At 39.6% G+C, this 19661-nt stretch overlaps 1 protein-coding gene across 3 annotated transcripts in view; it reads left to right on the forward strand.

Moving 5' to 3' along the window:
- The window catches only part of Snx7 (sorting nexin 7), a 94365-nt gene that overhangs the window by 18780 nt on the left and 55924 nt on the right, over positions 1–19661 (forward strand). For all 3 annotated transcript variants that reach the window (XM_060392823.1, XM_060392824.1, XM_060392822.1), the window contains exons 2-5: positions 4882–5064; positions 10827–10937; positions 11794–11958; positions 15405–15603. In XM_060392823.1, the coding sequence (XP_060248806.1) occupies positions 4882–5064; positions 10827–10937; positions 11794–11958; positions 15405–15603 (658 nt within the window). The remainder of the gene's footprint in view (positions 1–4881; positions 5065–10826; positions 10938–11793; positions 11959–15404; positions 15604–19661) is intronic.

The following is a 19661-nucleotide window of genomic DNA, read 5'->3' on the forward strand; positions in this document are numbered from 1 at the left end:
AAAAGAAAATTGTTGTCTGGGCACAGATGGCGGATGCGATTTAGCATTATCAGAGCGATTCATGTTCTATTCATGAGAGATCCCCAAGTAGCTTGTTAGTGGGGTATGTTAAGAAAGTCCACCTCTCGGAGAGGCCATGTCTCACCTTTGAATGTATTTCTTCTGGTGTTTATCTTCTGAACATTCAATTATTGACAAGCTCTCCTGGATCTTAAGTTTTCGACTGCGGATTTCATTTATTTCAGTTGCAGAGTTTGGGAAGCATGAGGGAGCCTGAGGCCTCTCCTGGGAATCATAACTGGATCTGGGTATTAGCCTACCAAAAAAAAAAAAAAAAAAAAGGAAACCAGTAGAGCAAGCAACTTCATGGTCTGTCTGCCTTCCACCCTTCCCTTCACCCTCAGGTGTTTACACCGTGCAAAGGTAAGAGTGGAAACACTGTGTTTAAGTTTGCTAGCGCTGCTGTAACAAATGATCAACAGACTGGGCATGCCAGCAACAAAAAAAATGGTGCATTCCCAAATCTGGAGACCAACACTTCAAGAGTAAGGCTTCTTTCTTGGGCTGTAAGTGAAGGATCTATCCCATGTTCCTCACCTGGGCTCATTCATAGCTTTTTTGTGTGTGTTTGATTCCTTTTTTTTTCCATCTATGTTTCCCCATTTTACAAAATACCTTTTACGTAAAACCAGTTATATATGATTAGCTGTCACTTTAATGAACTTCTTTTACTTTTAATGTTTTATTTTTATTATTTTAATTGTGTGTAGGGTGTTGTGGACATAGGGGGGTAGAGGGGGTGGTGGTGGCATGGTGATGGTGTGGGTTCCCATGGAAACCAGAGGTTTTGATTTCCACTGGAGCTAGAATTACAGGCAGTTGTGAGCTACCTAGTGTGGGTGCTGGTATCTAAACTCAAATCTGTAGGATCAGTGCAGGAGGTGTAGGCCAAATGAATGTATTTAAACAGGCCAATATAAACCCTGTCTCCTGTAGAGAGAGAGCCCAGTTGGTAAAGTGCAAAGATCTTAGTTTGATTCCCCCAATCCCATGTTTACGAAACAAACAAATGAAAAACAAAGCAACAACAACAATAACAACCAAATAAACAAAAATCTAGGCTTGGTTACATGCATAGAGCTAGGGAGCTTGAGACAGGTAGATACCCCAACAGCTCTAGAGGAAGTTACACCTCCTGTCCCTCCAACACATCTGTACACATCTGAACCCCATATAAGTGCATCCACACATACCTGAGGATGCATGAACACATAGAGACATGCAAAGGCCCTCTCATCAAGTGATGTCACATTCAAAGGTACTAGGTGTCAGGTCTTCAAAATAAGAGTTTGGAGAATTTGGGGGTTGGCAGGCATGATTGATGAACTGATAACAGAAACTGTTATTGAACCAAGAGTAACAACAAGCAAACCTGCATTTAATTTGTACATAATTTGGCCATTCTTACACATTTATTTCAGAAACTGTTCCAATGCTTTCTCTCACAGTGGACTGTCACTTTGAAATAAAAATAAAACACAAGGAATCTTGCAGCGTATTTGGCTTTCTTTTTTTATTATATATTCAGATCTTAGTTTTCTTGGTGTTGTATATGTGTTTTCATTGAATTGGCAGTGGAAAGGATATTAAATATAATTCAAGTAGAGATTTGTCATAGAGATCATTTCCCTTCTGCTGTCGTGTCTAGGGAGAAAAATAAAAAATATATTTTCCCAATGCTTAAAAGACTGTAAGATAATATATATGTTTCTAAATTGAGAGAGAAGAAAAGGAGAGGGAAGGGGAAAGAGATGGTGGGGGTGAATTCTTTATTAGAGAAGATCGTATGTTAAGGATATATTTCCCAAACCCACCAACCACAAAAGGTTAAATGCTAGCTGCTTCTGTGTATCTTTAAACACTTATTTCCCTCAGTTATACATGCCAGGTTATACATGTACACGTTTCAAGTAATGTCAGCATATTTTCTTTTCTATGGGGGAGAAACTTACCTAAAATACGTTGGATAGTGGTTTTATTGAGGCTTTAAGAATGTTTTTTGAGGGACTCATAGTAATTGAAATCCTTCTACGGAAATCATCCATGTTGCTAACTGTTCAGCCTGTAATTTTCTTCCTCTGCTGGATATGCAAGCATATTTTTATGACACCACCCTGCATGCATCAGTATTGTGAGCCCTCAGAAGCCAGCCCAGATCCTTCCCACTCTACAAAAGGCTGCACTTTCAGCAGAGAAAATAGAACACAAAATTACTTAGTAGGTAAAAGAAGTGGGCTGTGGTGAGCAGAGTGGGTGGGCACAAAGAAAGCTGGAGCGTCGGGGTTACATGCAGCAGGAGGGACACTTGGAGGACATTTGCCTGCCAAATTAAAACTTGTCCGTGGAGAAAAACACTCTTTATGTGGGACGGTGTTTTAAAGGGGTTTTGGTACATACCGGTGGAATGTTTATTTGGAAGCTCTAAATTCTGTTAATGGCTTCTTAGGGTTGTATTACATAGCATCCCATATGTTATTTTAGACCATTATCTTTTTTTTTGTTGCAGTACTTTAAAATTTCCTACTTCCCCATGTCACCTTGATGAGCTGAAAAAAAAAATATAAAATAACAAAATGTTTAATTCAAAGCCTCCTGCTACATGGTCCTAGACAACCCTCTTAACATCACGGCTTTTGCTGCTTCTGAACATCAGCATATACAACATTGACTCTAGCAACTTTAATATAATTTTCTTATTATAAAACCAAATGCACTGATTTTAGAATATTTTGAAAACATAAAAGAAAATCACATAAAAATAAACTGAGAAGAACATCTTTGTTAGGAAAGAACAAATGTAACAGACCCATTTCACCCCTAACCCACCAGCCACAAAGGTTAGGTGAATCTTGGTTAACTGGGACAACATGACGTGTGCCAACATCTGAAACACCTTGTGTTAGCTTTTTTTCCTTTTTTCTCTGTGGCTGCTAGGTTCATTCCCTATCCCTTTCTTTTTCTCCTTGCTTTCTTCCGTTCTTCTTTTCTTGATCAGGCATATAGTAAACACTGGAATCTAGCTGGGCACAGGTCTTATGAACTTTTTTTGGTGTGTATGACATTGGGTGTAGAGATGGCTCAGTGTTATGAGTGCTTAGTCCTCTTACAGAGGACTCAAGTCACTCATCCCAACACCCTCATTGCGTGGTACACAACCACCTGCCACTACAGCTCTGGGCAGATCTGACATCTTCTAAAGGCTTCTACAGCCCCCTGCATTCACATGTACACACACACACACACACACACACACACACACACACACACAAACACAACATATCATTATATGAGACATATCTATCTCATTCAACTTTTGTTTCAGGGAATTTCTTGTTTCTGCATTTTTTGTGTATCTGATTAACCTAATTAACCATGGAATTAGCCCTTTACTGTTTCATTCAAAACAGGCCTGGCAGGTTTGGCATGTGCTGACAGGTTTGGTGCCTTGGGAGAGCTACTCTGCTTCCATGATGGAGTTTATTTCATTATATTATTTTTGTTGTTGTTGTGGTCACATGTAGAAAGCAGAAGAATGTGGAAAGTGCTTAGTTAGTCCCTGTGAACCGGACTCACTATTGGCTTGCCAAATCTATTTTTTAAGACTTTTTTTTTTTCTTCTTCTTCTTCTTCTTCTTCTTCTTCTTCTTCTTCTTCTTCTTCTTCTTCTTCTTCTTTTTTCTTTTTAATTAATTACAGTTTCTTCACTTTGTATCCCATCTGTAGCTCCCTCCCTCCTCCCCTCCCAAGTTCACCCTCCCCTCTCTCCATCCTGCCCATACCTCTCCCCTAATCCACTCATAGAGGAGGTCTTCCTCCCCTTCCTTCTGATCCCAGTCTATCAGGTCTCATCAGGAATAGCTGCATTGTCTTCCTCTGTGGCCTGGTAAGGCTGCTGTCCCCTGAGGGGAAGAGCAGGCCAATCAGTTCATGTCAGAGACAGTCCTTGTTCCCATTACTATGGAACCCACTTGGACACAGAACTGCCATGAGCTACATGATACTGAGACCTATAGCCAAACTTTAGGCAGAATGCAAGGAATCTTATGAAAGAAGGGTAAGATAGTAAGACCTGGAAAGGACAGGAGCTCCACAAGGAGAGCAACAGAACCAAAACATCTGGGCTCAGGGGTCTTTTCTGAGACTGATATTCCAAACAAGGACCATTCATGGAGATAACCTAAAACCTCTGCACAGATGAAGACTTTACCTTCTTAACTCACTCCTGTCCCATAATATTATTGCATTAAGGAGCAAGTTTCAGCTTTATTTTAGAGATGATGCAAACGTTTTAAGCAAGGGAGTCCAAGAAAATTTATGACTCTTCCTTCATCATTTTTAAGGTAGAATTTTTGAGCAAACATGGATTGAAAATAAAAGTTTAATATCCATATAAAATAATTACCAAACATATCAAACTATGAGTCTAGAAGTACTTTTCGATTTTGCCATTTTTTATCACATCTTTGAAATTGAAGAGCTATTATTTCTTTTGTAGTCAGTTTGTATGAGTATGTGTGTTGTATGTATCTGTTTCTGTGAACATGTCTGTGCGAATGAGTGTGCATCTTGTGTGTGTGTGTGTGTGTGAGTGTGTGCTTACACATGGTGGTCAGAGGTCAGTACTGGGTGTATTCCTTGATAGGTCTCCAGGAAAACCCCTCTGTCTGCCTCACTGGTGGAAAGATTACAGATGTGGACCACCACACCTGGTTTTTATGTGGGTCCTGGGAATCTGAATTCAGCTCCTCATGCTGTGCCATTTCTTGACTGAGCCATGTTCCCAATATCTGATGTTAACTTTGTAAGTGCTTTGTTCCTTAGGATGCCTCACTTATGGACATGAATTCCTTCAGCCCTATGATGCCAACATCTCCTTTGTCGATGATAAACCAAATCAAGTTTGAAGATGGACCAGATGTAAAGGATCTCTTCATTACCGTTGACGCACCGGAGAGCCATGTCACTACAATTGAAACTTTCATCACATACAGGATCTTAACCAAGGTAACTGCTGAGTGGGTATTCTCTTGAATGTCACTGTGCTCTCTGAGCTTCTGGAAATGCCTCTCAGCCATATAGTCCAGTGTTGCAGAATGATGTGCATTGACTTTTCATTAAAGCCATTTTGAGTGAGAGGTTTCATCTTACACACCCTTTACTTGATTCCTATGAATTTGATATTTGAATTGACATTGTTAAGTGGCCTTTTTTAGTTGGACTGTTAAGAAGAAGAAGATTTAGGTTTTTATCCTAAAGATGATACCTAGCCTGGTTGGTGGGGCATGCTTGGAATCCCAGTACTTGGGCAAAGCTTTTGGTTGAGGCCACCCTGGCAATGCCAAGGGTTCAAGGATAGCCTGGGCTTCATGAGATGCTTTCTCAAAAGCATCAAATGAGTAAATAAATAGAGTAATGCCTTTGGAAAGGAGTAGTCCTGGTTTCCTAACACAGAGAGCAAATCACTAAAAGCAGGACATGTAACATTTTATATTGATAATTTTTCTGAGGATTACAAAGTGCAATACTGTTTGTTTCTCTGCCACTCGTGCCTTGCATGTGGAATGTGTGTTCAACAGTGTGCAAGAGAAATTGATTCGAAAACTAAGTGTGTCATCTTTTGCACAAAGAAAGTGAGTATCAGACAAAACACTAAACATATATAGCGTGTTTCATTAAGTTCTTTTCTTTAGAATAATTTATAATACTTCTTTGCAAGTTAAATATCTTCTTTAGGAAGGCTCACCCATCACCACTGTGCTTCCCAAGTGTTGAAGAACATCTCTTTTAGCTGAGAGGATTTTCAACCATGCTTCTATAATCTCATTTTTTAGCACAGTCTCCACACTATGGACCATTGTGATTCCTGAATGTGTATAGATCGAATCAATGTACTTGGCCTCTCATTTTTCTCCATCACCAAGTACAACCTCCCAGAGCCATATCACATGAGCTCAGCCCAGGTCCAGATCTGCACAGTAGACTCTTCCCTTCAATCCCAGCCCCTGCTCTGCTGTTAGAGCTGCTTCTATGCTGTGAATATTTACAGGTGTCTTTTGGTCTCATGAATTTGAATATGCTTTTTCATCTGTCTCATGTCTCCATCTCCTTAGACGGAAAGAGTACTACTTTTTTTTTTTTCAGAGTACAAGATATCAGCTGCCTAAGAAGGCTTCTCTAGCTGCTCAGTACCTTCTAGCTTTCTTGTTGTTTTAAAGGAACCCTTAAGGAATGTTAAGTATCAAGTTGATACAGAAAAGAAACTAAAAAATGTATCCTCAGTCCTTCTAAAGCCTCATAGTTCTTAGAGCTAAAACCCCAATATTTCATAGATATTAGTTAGTTCTGTAATTGAGTCTAGTGTTGCTTTGAGAATCGACTTAGGTGAAGTAATCAGTGTAAAATATTTAGCTATGTGCACCAAGTGGTCAGGAAGCTATTAGTAAGTACAAAAGTGCATGGGGATTTGTATTTATTTCCAGGGAGTCTGAGCTTTTTAACGAAAGTTGTTTTGTTTTAACAAGGTATTCATTTTAATTTTTATGTGCATTGGTGTTTTGTCTGTCTGTATGACTGTGGCAGGGTGTTGTACCCTGGAGTTACAAGCAATTGTTAGCTGCCGTGTAGGTGCTAAGAACTGAATCCAGGTCCTTTGGAAGAGCAGTCAGTGTTCTTAAGGGCGGAGCCATTTCCCTGCCCCTCGAGAAAGGTTTTAGTAATCCCATATACAATCCTCAGGGTCTACCTGATTGATAATTCAATTATTTTGTTAAATGAGCGAGTAAGGTCTTTGTGTTTTTGTGGTATCGAGAGGGGCTTCAATAAGACAGCATGGAGCTGAGTAGAGATTTCTTGCTGTGTATTGGGCATTTTAATCAAGCTCTTTTGATTGGATTCTTAATTTGTAAATGAGATCACAGCACTAACTTCGAAGACTTTTGTAGAAACCTGAATAGATTAATACAGGAATACTGCTCAGAGCAGACCCAAGGCCCTTTGTGTGGCGTCCCAGGATCTGTGGAACAGTTGTTTTCCCCTCATTTGCATTTCTCACATATACCCTTTTGAAACATCCTGGAGATCGGATTCTGTTCACTCACATACAATGAATTCTTCAATATTTATATCATATTTTAGTTTACTTCATTTAAATGAAGTCAGAGTTTCAAGAGGGTGTGGGTGGGATTATGTGTGCCCACATGTGCACACATGTGGCTGTTAGAGACCAGCTTGGTGTAGTTGGTCCTTTGCTTCTTCTGTGTGATTCCCTGGCATGTGAATTCAGCTTGTCTGGCTTGGTTGGCGGTGCCTTTACCTACGGAGCCATCTTACTGTTTTCCTAAACCATGTTTAAATGGACCTCTTTTATGGTAAATGTAACAATGACATTAGGGTGTATGATCCGGATGGCCTCAAAGGGGAGTACTTTGAGTGAACGAAGTTCTAACTGTTGTTCACATTTATTAATAACAATGACATTGGAATGTACAAACCAGCTGACATCCGTGGTGACTACAATGAGAGGGCAATGCTTTAAGCACTTTCTATCTAACTGAAAACAGTTCAGAAATTTAGATATTATTACTTGCCCTTATTTTCTTCCGTTATAAACCAAAACTCAAGAACTTTGCAAGTTGTACAGTATAGTAAGTGGCAAAGCTAGATTTAAGCATAAACTGTTTACTTTTATACTTTTTCCCATTGTATTTTTACCTGTGTTATGAATATAGCAAGTTGTCTTTCACATTATTATAAACTAAGTAGTCTTTTCTACTTTCTGCTCCTTTTATCCTAGAATAAAGACTACACATATATATATGTGTATGTGAATATACATTATATATATATAAGTAAATATATAAACACCTACTAGATGTACATTGTATTGTCAAAGTTATTTCCTTGTCATTTGCTTATATCATTCATGCAGTAGTTTCCTGTTTAATTTTTTTGAATGTTAGTGTCACTAAGAGTACTTATCTTATGTGTTAAGAATCTATCTCTGATCAGGCCACATTCCATAGGCAGAAATTTCTGCTTTCAAATTTTAGATGTTGATGGAGGTACAATGATGTTAATTGATGGAGGACTTGAAGTCTTCTGAAGGAGGACACCAAGTTGATACAAACTCTGGACATGTCTGGGTGGCTTTTCTGAGAAAACTTTCTTGGATTTTAGACAGTCTCTAGCCCATGCTGGCCTTGACATCACTTGATGGCTAGAATGACCTGAATTTAAGACCCACCAACTCCTGGGTGCTGAGATTACATGTGTGCCCCAGCTGACCTGGTCCATGCAGGGCTGAGTATCATATGTCAAGCAAGCTAGGCCAGCTCTTTACAAACTGAAGTACATCCCCAGCTCAGGTTTCAGTTTTATAATATTGAGATTCATGCATTCTAATGTCTATAAGCGTTCACAGATGTAATCACCTGCACATACTGGTAGCCTCCAGCTTAGGATCACTTACGAATTCTCCAACTATGTAGAGTGAGCACTGGACTTTCATGTTCAAAGTGTCTGTCTCATGGAAAAAAAGGACTTTTATCATTGAGACTGACACTTTGAGGTGTTGGCTCATATGAAGTGCTTTGTCCTTTGAACAAGTAGAGATTACTTTCCCTTGGGGCTTATGGAAATAAATCGAAGAGAGTCATCTGTGATCTTTTGTCCTACATTATCATCATGAAGACAAACATACAAATATTTGTATAGTGTGTATATCACTGATATATATGCAGGATGATGTGCAGGCAGTGGTTGATGTCCTTCACTGATGAATTGACTTAGGATTCATTCATCTCAACACAGTTTTTAAAAATCTTCTGAGCTTCCTGTTTATCCTGGACCAAAGGTCAGTGTTCATTGAACAAATGCATTTGGGGTATGTTCCATATGCACCTGTTGGTGCTCAGTGTCAAGTTCCCAAGCTCTGTGGTCACAGATGAAAAGTTAACGACCATCTGTAATAACACTCCCACGGAAACTCGCATGCTGGCCAGGAGCATTCTAGATACTCGAAGCACACTCTGTATGTAGAACGCATGTTATTTCTGTTTGGAGATCTGTCATCAAACCTGGTTATCCCTATAGCCTGGAAATTTCTGTTTGTCTATGGATAACCAAATAGGACCCCTGTAGGTAAGATGGTGGGTTCTGAAGTCTACTGTAAGGAAATTAGTGGTTATCTAAACTCAAATGACTGTAGCTGTTTTCATTTTCATATTCCATTCAGGAGGAGAAGAAGGTCCTGGAGTAGAAAGAAATAGAATGTTCTGCAGAGCCTTGAACTCATTTTCTATTTTCTTCAGTTATTGTTATATGCTATAAAATTCCCTTCAGCCAGTGACTGAATGACAAGGACAGAATTGACTGGATTCGTTGATATGGTTTGGCATCTTCAAGCCAGAACTTTTAACAGATTGTTTTGTATTTACTAAAGAGTCGGAAGTGGTTGAGAACATCTACAGTTGATCTCCTCAGCCATTGCTTGGATGCATTTATTGTTATTAATACTCACCCAAGTTTATTGTTGTGGATGTTGTTGATGAGCTTGTTTGTAGTGTCTGGTGCTCAGCTGGCTAGAGAGTGACTGATTCACTCTCTGAGTACATACATGCAAGCATGATGAGTATACATGCATGCATCCAGTTATCAGTCGCCATGTGTATATTGTTAAATGTATTCTTACTGGATGTAGATTTTCTGTTCTTACTGTTTCTATGTCATGTATCATTTTTGCAAAGGAATTACATGTTTGAAGTATTTTATGAACATATAGATTTTTAGGCTGCTGCATCTGATATATCCCCACATTTTCCAACTACAAAGAAAACATTTACTAAGTTATATTGCATATGATATTATAAATATTGATTTTTAAGGACCATTTAGTTTCATGAGCTTATTAACAATTTTTAATCAATTAAAAATGGCACCCTATGACTTAAACTACTTAATTTTAAAGTTTGAATTGGATAGATGCTACTTTTATTTTCATCTGAGATTTAGGCAGTAGTTGTGAGGTTGGTATTGAACTCATGTCACTGGTAGATTTTTTGTTTACTGGGAAGAGAGAAGTTAATGTATTTGTTAAAATTTTAGGAATTTAAGCATGGGGCTGAAAATAAAACTCCTTGAGAAATTTCAGAAAATTTTATCTTTTCACATTGACTATCCATTAATTATATTCTTTTGGAAAAAGTGGCAAAAATCACTCTGAAAAAAAAATGTTAGAATTTTTACATACCAACAGTAAATTTTAGTGAAAGCAGTTCATTTGAACAAATTCCAAGAAAACAGTCTTCTCAGTTATATTTAGGTTATTTTCCAGATTTTAAAAATAGAACTTTCCTCAAATTCTGAATTCTAATCATGTCAAGAAAAGAATAACGTTTGAAGCCTACATTCAGAGCACACGCTCTCCGCGAGAAAGCCACGCCAGAGCGACAGTACTTAAAAGCCCGTGGGAGCCAGATGGCTGTTGGAAGACAGATTTTTCAGTTTGGACTTCAAACTTAAGCGTGGTGTTTGCTTTCTTTCTGGAAAAACCGGAAAGTTCGCTTAATTTCATCTGCTTCATGAATAGATGACTGAAAAAAAAATATACATAAGGCTGACAAACACTGAATAATTAGGATTCAAGTTTTCTTAGAGACTTACTTTTTTTTCGTAATATCTAAAATAGAATTAAGCAAATGTCTTCTGTCTTATACTGTACGGCCTGTTTTTCTTTCTTTCTTTTTTTTTTTTTTTCATGCTTCTCTCAGACATCTCGTGGGGAATTTGATTCCAGTGAATTTGAAGTCAGGCGTCGTTATCAAGATTTCCTGTGGTTGAAGGGCAAACTGGAGGACGCGCACCCCACTCTCATTATCCCGGCAAGTTTATAAGCATTTGTTGGCATTGTTTGTAAGGTAGCCACTGCGTTTTCCTGAGTATTTTTAGAATGTCTATAACAAAATACCAAACATGATACCTTCAAACCCACGAAAGTTTATCTTAGGAACATTTACTTTCAAACATTTTAATTTCACAATAGTTTTGCGTTTTTACTATTGTAATATGTAATGATGCTTTATTTTTCCATACAATTTTTTTAAAGGGGTAGCACAGGTGTGCTGTAATTCAAGTGGAGATCTCAAAACTACTCGTGGGAGGGGGGAGTCTCCTTCCTCCAAGTGCATTCCCAGAGACTGAGCTCAGGCCTTCCCCTGATCAGCAAGAGGACTTCCTTGCTGAGCCATATTCCCAGCCTATACAGTGTATTGTTTTTTAAAAAAATAACTTACATCTATAATGAATGATGAGGTGTTCAACTGATCTTCAGAATTCTTTGCAGCCCTGTGCGTGACGTGTTATATGCGCAAGGGTTTCTTTTCTCTTCTCTTAATTGTTATTTCTGTGTGTGTGAGCACCCACATGTATGGAGGTCAGAGGTCAGCTTGCAGAAGTCATGTCTCTCCTTCCGCCCTGGAGATCCTGGGGGTCAAACTCAGGTTGTCAGACTTGCCAGCATGTGCCTTTATGTGCCGGACCTTCTCATTGGCCGACAGAGATATTTTTTTTTAATATGTATTTTATTTTCTTCTTAAATTGGCACAGAGAGCAACATGGCTCCTATGAGCACTTGCACAGGGCTTAGCTTTGGCTGTTTCCCACCACTCCATCCCCCAGCTAGTCCATTGTCAGGTACTTATGCTCTCGGATCATTGCTGTCTTTGGTTTTGGTATCAGCCATTGCCGGAGAAGTTTATCGTGAAAGGGATGGTGGAGCGTTTTAACGATGACTTCATTGAGACCCGCAGGAAGGCACTACATAAGTTCCTGAACAGGATCGCTGATCATCCAACCTTAACATTTAACGAAGATTTCAAGGTTTTCCTCACTGCACAAGCCTCGGTAAGTGGTTCTAGTTTACAGTCACAAGACTCTTTAGTATTGTATGCGTAGCAGGCTGTATGTTGCCTCTTTCTCACCTGTACAAATTAGGCATGATGTCCTCTATGTGTTTCAGTGACTAGAAAACATTTCAGGTAAAACCCTGGTACCAAATGAACATGTTAACAGGATGGAAATCTGTTGTGTTCCTCAGATACCTGTATTCCTATTACCTTTAACTTTTCTTCAGTCACAGGGTACTCTTTGCATATGAAAGCAACATTGGACATGCATGAGTACATCCTTCTCTCTGTGTGTATATGTGTATAGTATGCATGTATGTGTGTGCGTGTATGGGTATGTGTTTGTGTGTATATATTTGTGGTGTGTGTGTGTGTGTGTATGTGTGTATGTGCGATTCTTGTGTGGGTACATACACATATGTGCCTCCAGCACACATCTGGAGGCAAGAAGACAACCTTAGATGTTAGTCTTCTCAAGGTTGGACTATCCACGTTCTTTGCCATTATGTATCGCTGGCTAGCTGGCCCTCAAGCTGCTGGGCATTCTCCTGTCTCTGTCTTTTACCTCACAATAGGATACTGTGATTAGACACATGCTCCTCTGCACCTGGCTTTATATGGATTATGGGGATTCCAACTCAAGTCATCGTGATCACACAGAAAGTGCCTTACCCACCAAACCATCTCCCGAGCTCCTGGGTATATTATTGACATTATTTTTAGTATTAATGGGAGTCATGATTTTTTGAAGGATGAAAGTCATTATTAAGTTGTTGAACAGATAGATAATTGAGTGAATAAATGAGTAGATGGATGCCGAGGTAAATGTAGTCCCCTTACTTTTCCTTCCGTTATTTGTGGTGGAGATATTTTAAAATCTTATTTCTTAATGTAGAAAATCTGTATATATTATCTTCTTTTTTTTATGAAACAATAACTTTGTAAGAGGCAGGGGTTCAGAAGCAAGTATAAACCAAAGACCAATTTTATATCTCTGAAATCTTTTGCCAGACTGGTAGAAGACAGACTGAAGAGGGGTTTCTGTCATTCTGGACTCAGAGTCTCGTATCTGGGAATCCTTTGTAGCTTATGTGAAATGAGCTGTGACATGATGCTAACACAGCGGTTCTCAACCTGTGGGTCATGGCACTCTTGAGGGGGAGGGGTTAATGACCCTTTCACTGGGGTCTTACATCAGATATCCCGTACATCAGATGTTTACATTATGATTTATAATGGTTGCAAAATTACAGGTATAAAGTAGCAAGGAAAATAATTTTATATAGCTGGGGTAACCACCACATGAGGAACTGTATTAAAGGGCTGCAGCATTATGACTACAGAATCACTGCTCTGGAAACACAGAAGATCTCACTAACATTCCCCAGAGTATAGTGTATGCAGAGCACCCAGAAAATGTTAAATTAGAAGCCGCAGCAACAGCTTGGCATCTACAGACTTTATTGCCAATGATAATCTATAACGCCTAGGCTGTTTCCCTCATGGATGGGCGGATTGTTTGGTCAGTGATGGTACCTGTTACTCTTTGATCACAAATGTGTTTTCACAAGACTTTGGGGAAGAAAAGTGGGTAGGAAGACAGACAGCGTCTTATTCCATATTTGGATAAAGGATATATTGCTTCTAAATCTACAAATCAGAACAACTTTTTGTTTACAGAATATATATATTATATATACCTTATATATATATTATATATAAAACACATATATAGAACACACACACACATATATATATATATAATGTGTTCTATATATATGTGTGTGTGTATATATATATATATATATATATACACTCCAACTTTTATCCCAAACATATGCGTGTCTCAACACATGCTGCATCCCTCCTCAGAATCTCATGGGCTCTGTTGTATTGTTTGGTTAACCACAAGGGATGATTTTTCATGGCTATATATCCTTGTAGAGTATGACCTCTTTTTTTTTTTTTTTTTTTTTTTGCCCGTCTATAGCTGACTCTCCCATGTGAACTCTGCAATAACCACGTCTTATTAAACAGCTTCCTCTGCAGACAGCCAGTTAGTGGAGGTGGTGCTCCAGTTTACCCACTCCAGTTGGTGGAAGAGCTGAGGTCAGGGAGCATCAGCCTGTGAACTAAAATGAGAACTTGAAGGAAGCAGAGTGTGTCTAGTGTAGCCATGGACCCTCTGAAACAGACTGCTGTGATCCGACCCACGCCCCCCTGTGGCTTAATTTCCCATAGGCCTTGAACAAGTTACTCGCCTTACCTGTGCTCCTACTTTACTTTGTAAAATGGGGAAAACTGTAGAACGTGTCACTGGTTTATTGTCACTTGTGGGTGTATGACCACACACGTAGTTACTGGAACGCATCAAGCGCTCAGTAAATCCCACCTGTTATACATGAAGAACTAATTAAGGTTTCCACTCTTTTCAGCAGTAATGTAGGCCCTACGAAATCTTCTCTGGATCATTTTCATATGGAATATCAGCTCTAAAATGTAGTTTGGGGTCTGGAGAGATGACTCAGTGGTTAAGAGCACTTTAAATTCTTGCAGATAACTTGAGTTCAGTTCATAATTATCTCTATCCTCAGTTTTGGGGGAATATAACACCCTCTTTTGTCCTCTGAGGACATTTCCTCCGCATACATACACGCAGGCAAATATACAAACATGCACATAAAATATAAGTAGACCTAAAAAAGATTGCTTATCACATTTTCTTAATCACTGACCCTATTTTTTTTTCCTAAGGATTTATGCTCTGAGAAAAGACTGTCCACATGTTTTACATGAGTGGTTTGAAATGGACTATTTCCCAGTAGAATGGGGGTAGGAGGATGAGAGCATGTCTGATTGCATGTGGGTTGATGCCCCAGGTCCCGCCTCTGAGAAAAAGGTATCGGACGGGTCTGATGCTCTTTGGGTGGATGACACCTAAATGAACATCTGTACAAAGTCCCAATTTATTTCTAATATCAGAGATCAGACCTCTACTCTTGCCTGATGCGTCTAAAACAAAAAGGGGGAACTGTAGAGAGCTGCAGAATGCTATGCCTTAAAGATGGAGCTGGTTTCTGCCTTCCACCTTCCCGATGGTGAGTGCTCTCTGTCACGAACAACTCCACATTTGGCTAAGGCCGAGGATCTGGCTTGCTTCCATGTATGTGGACCTATCTGCATTGCCCCCGTGGCACGCCTGGGTTGGCTACCCAGAGGCTATTTAAGCTGTGGGCTGGCTTTCCCCGGGGTCCGAGGATTGTTCAATGTTCCTGAATAAACTGCATTGAAAAAAAAAAAAAAAAAAAGGAAATTCAGAAACTTCAAACGTGAATGCTTTAAAAGCTAGCCAATGGAGCGTGTTGTTCTGACTGTCTTCCTCTTGTCTGCAGCTTGAAATTATGCTGGTTGACTTACCGCAGTCATTTCACTTTCTGTTTCTAGGAATTGTCTTCCTATAAGAAGCAAGGACCCGGCTTGCTGAGCAGGATGGGGCAGACCGTCAGGGCGGTAGCATCTTCCATGAGGGGAGTGAAGAACCGGCCAGAGGAGTTCACGGAAATGAATAACTTCATTGAAACCTTTAGCCAGAAAATCAACCTAATAGACAAAATATCTCAGAGAATCTACAAGGAAGAAAGGGGTAGGTGAGGTCATTAAAGACTGATCATGCAGATGCTCAGCCTCTTTCGAATATTCACTTTGGCTGCAGTGCTGTGCTGTGGTGACACTGCTAGGGTTTTCCTTATAAATAACGGCTCATGCCTGGCTATCATTTGAAACATTTTTAGGAACCGGGAGTTCTCTCCATCTTTACCATGCTTGACACACTCTCAGATATGAGGACTTGAGTTTGATTTCCAGCACCCATATCAAAACCTGGGTATGGTGGCGTGTGCATGGAATCAATGCAGGCAGCTCTCCGGGGTTCATTGTCCACAAGTCTGAATCAGTGAGCCTAAGGTCACACTGAGGGACCGTCCTCATCAAACAGCCCCTGAGGAACACCACCCAAGGTTGCCTTCTGAGCCTCCCCCACACCCACACACTAATGAATGAACACTTGCTCACACAAACATGAATATGCACCTGCACACAGACACACCCTGCACACACACACACACACACACATACACACACACATTTCCTTAGAGATGAGTTCTTAGGTAGTCATGGCCAGTCCCCATTTGGTATGGTGCTCTTGCTGTTCTAGTTTCCATATGTAGACCAGGACATGATGTTAATGCCAGCTCCAATTTTGGGTTTCGTTCTATGAAGTTGATATCAAATATTCAGCATGGACCATGTCTCAAAAATCAAAGAATGGCATTTCAGGAATTGCATTTTTTTGTATTAGTGTCTTGTACAGGTAAGAGAACAGTGGGATGGCTCCTTCCATGTATGTCATAAAGTTTTAAATATTAGAAAAATGGAGGTCTTTCCTATTACCAGCTTTTAAAAAACAATGCTGCTCTTTAGTCATTAATGATTATACTGCAATTGCTTAATGATTTTATTTTCTGATTTTAAACTAATAAAGGGACGATGAATCAGCAAACATGTTTTCTAATATATGTTGGTACTGGAGATGAGGAGCCACTTGCAAAAGAAGTCACTGTACTGACTCCTTATTTGTTAATTTCTCCATCATTAGCCTGTGAGGTACTTTAAGACAGTCAGAGGGAAATTTTATTTCTAGTCTATACTATGTAATTAGCAGCCACGAGGAGAAAGGAGACACTTCTTCGAGGTGTCCTCTGCCCTCCGCAGGCACCCTGTGGCCCATGGGCTACACCTTCCCCCAAATAAATACATGAATGAATTTAAAGGGGGAAAAGAAAAAAACAGAGAATGGAGGTAAGAGATGGTTCAGTGGTTAAAGCGCTTGCTGTGGAAGCATGGTAAACTGAGTCTGAGTCTCCAGCAATCATGTGATTCTGGCCACAAAGGCTTTTATAACTCCCCATCTGAGGAGCAGGGACAGGTGGAGCCCAGACGCTCACTGGCCAGTCAGCCTTCCAAGAAATACTGGGGAGCCCATTTCAGATCCTGTCTGAAAATAACTGGTGAAAAGCCATAGAAGAAGGCACCAAACATGAACCACTAGCCTCCATGTGTAGACATATGGATGAGCAACTCATATACGTTCATACATACCTAAACATACGGAGGATTGATCATAAGAAATAATTGAAATATAAAACAGAATTATTTACTTTCCTGAAAGTACAGGAAAGTAATGTCTGTACTTTTATTTTTCTAAATGTAAGAAATTGTTTTCCTAATTGTACAGTCTTCGCTTCATAGCATCTGAATGCGATTTAATCACTGGGTTTGCTCCACTTTGCATTTTGTCATTTTCTTTCTTTCTCTTTTTCTCTTCCCTTTTCCCTTTGTCTTTTGTGTTTCTTACCCTTTTTCTCTCTTTGCATGAGATCTCAATATGTACTCGGCTATGCTAGGACATTAGTTATGCACCACTGTGTGTGGCTTACCATGTTCCCTATCCCCAAGAAGCTAATTAGTTTAACTAGTTTCCATGATTCCAGCTCCGTGAGGCATGTTTGAGATGAACAGTTAGGCTGGGCAGCTAGCTGAAGCATGCTGTGCAAACTGCTGACCTGTAAGAGCCACAAAGATGTCCGTAAGCTTTGAGTCTACAGGCAAGGAGACTGTTGAATGGACTTCACTCCTTGTGAACAAAGCTTGATTCTGACAGACTTGCTAAATTTGAGCTCTTGTTTCCAGAGTGTACGCTTTTGGCCCAGACTTGGAGACTTTCCATTATTTAAGAGCAAGAGGATATAGGAGAAATTGGGGTAGGGAAAAAAAAGGATCAAACTCTACTGCATGAAAAAAAGAAGAAAAATGTGAAGCCTCCTTAAGAGAATTGGAGACAGGATTTCACTCAAAATAATGGAGATTCCCTTAGGAGTTTTGGAATCTGACCTGTACAGGGTATTCATTCAAATCCACATCAGGAAACATTTGAGGGCAATGACTGGCAGTCTGTCTTTTGATGCTTTTCATTCTGCACGTTCTTTTATGCTTGGTTTCCTTTTCTTTATCTGTTCCCCAGTTTATTCTGCAGAATTCTGTTTCCCACATGCTGTGTTGTTTCTCTGTGCTATGGAGTAAAGAAGAAGTTATGGCTGTGCCTGCCCTGGACCTCCGCATACATTACTAGCTGAATTCCAGGGAAAGTCACTAAATGTTGGTGTAGGTGTGGGGGGAATGCTGGGCGGTTTAAAGAAGACTCTGTAGTAAAAAACAGTTAGCTGCCTAACAGGAACCATGAATATACAAACGTATTGAGAACAGAACTGATGAAATGTTTGGTTTCTGTTTTAGTGTCCTCATTCTTTTACAGAGATGAGTTTAGACTCAGAAAAGTGAAAGAGTTGGATTAAAACTTTTATCCTCATAAGATAATCTACATCTTGATCATAAAGAGAAATGTTCCAGTAATAGCTTTGAGTGGCAGAATAGATTTCAGCGAATTACACTGTGTAGAAAGAAGGTTAAATGCAGGGAATATTGTTGTGTATACGGTGATTTCTTGAAAATAAAGGAAGAAAGCCTACAGTTTTGCTCAAGTTAGTGGGTAGTAATTACTGTTCAAGAGTTAATATAGTTAAAAGACTTTTTTTTTTTAGAATCTTGGCTCTGATACACTTAGATAAAATATCTACATATAATTATATGAAAGGTGGAAGCTTTTTTATTGTTTATTATTATTAGTTACATTTTATTAACTCTGTATCCCAGCTGTATCCCGCTCCCTTATTCCTTCCCAATCCCACCCTCCCTCCCTCAGCTTCTCCCTGCCCCTTTCCAAGTCCACGGATCGGGAAGGACCTCCTCCCCATTCATCCAATCCTGTTTTATCAGGTATCTTCAAGACTGGCTGCAAAGTCCTCCTCTGTGGCCTAGCAGGACTGCTCCTCCCTTGGGGGATGGGGAGGTCAAAAAGCCTGCCATTGAGTTCCTGTCAGAGATAGTCCCTGTTCCCCTTACTATGGGAAACCAATTGGTTATTGAGCTACCATGAGCTTCGTCCGAGCAAGGGTTCTAGGTCATATCCATACATGGTCCTTTGTTGGATAAACAGCTTCAGAAAAAAACCCTGTGCCCAGATATATTTGGTCCTTGGAGGGCTCCTATCCTTTCCACATCATACTAACTCCCCTTCTGCTAAAGATTTGGTTGAGTATCTGCTTTGAAACACTGCTAGGTAGAGTCTTTCAGATGCCTTCTGCGGTAGACTCCTGTCATACGTTCAATGCACATCTCATTTATCTTTCTAAGTGAGGATTGATCATCTTTAACTAGCTCTGATGGTTGTATGTTTTTTCAAGCAAGGATAGTGAAAAAGACATCTCATTTTGTTTATACTTAGCAGCACTTCAGAAACAGTCTTGTATACTCTAGAATGGTGGCTAGTTAATGATGGATAATATAATATAATTATATATATATATATATATATATAGGCATTTGTTTATATCCAAATGTAAGAACTGTAGAGAATGAGACAATGCCCTTGCATACTATATAAGAATTTTTCAACCTGGAGAGTTAGCTTAATAGTTAAGAGTGCTTACTGCTATATCACAGAATGTGGGCTCCCAACACCCTGAAAATCTAGCTCCAGGGGTCCCAGCACCCTTTTCTGCTCTCTGTGGTCACCTGAACACAAGT

Source organism: Meriones unguiculatus, chromosome 10, assembly GCF_030254825.1.
Source record: "Meriones unguiculatus strain TT.TT164.6M chromosome 10, Bangor_MerUng_6.1, whole genome shotgun sequence".
NCBI lineage: Eukaryota > Metazoa > Chordata > Mammalia > Rodentia > Muridae > Meriones > Meriones unguiculatus.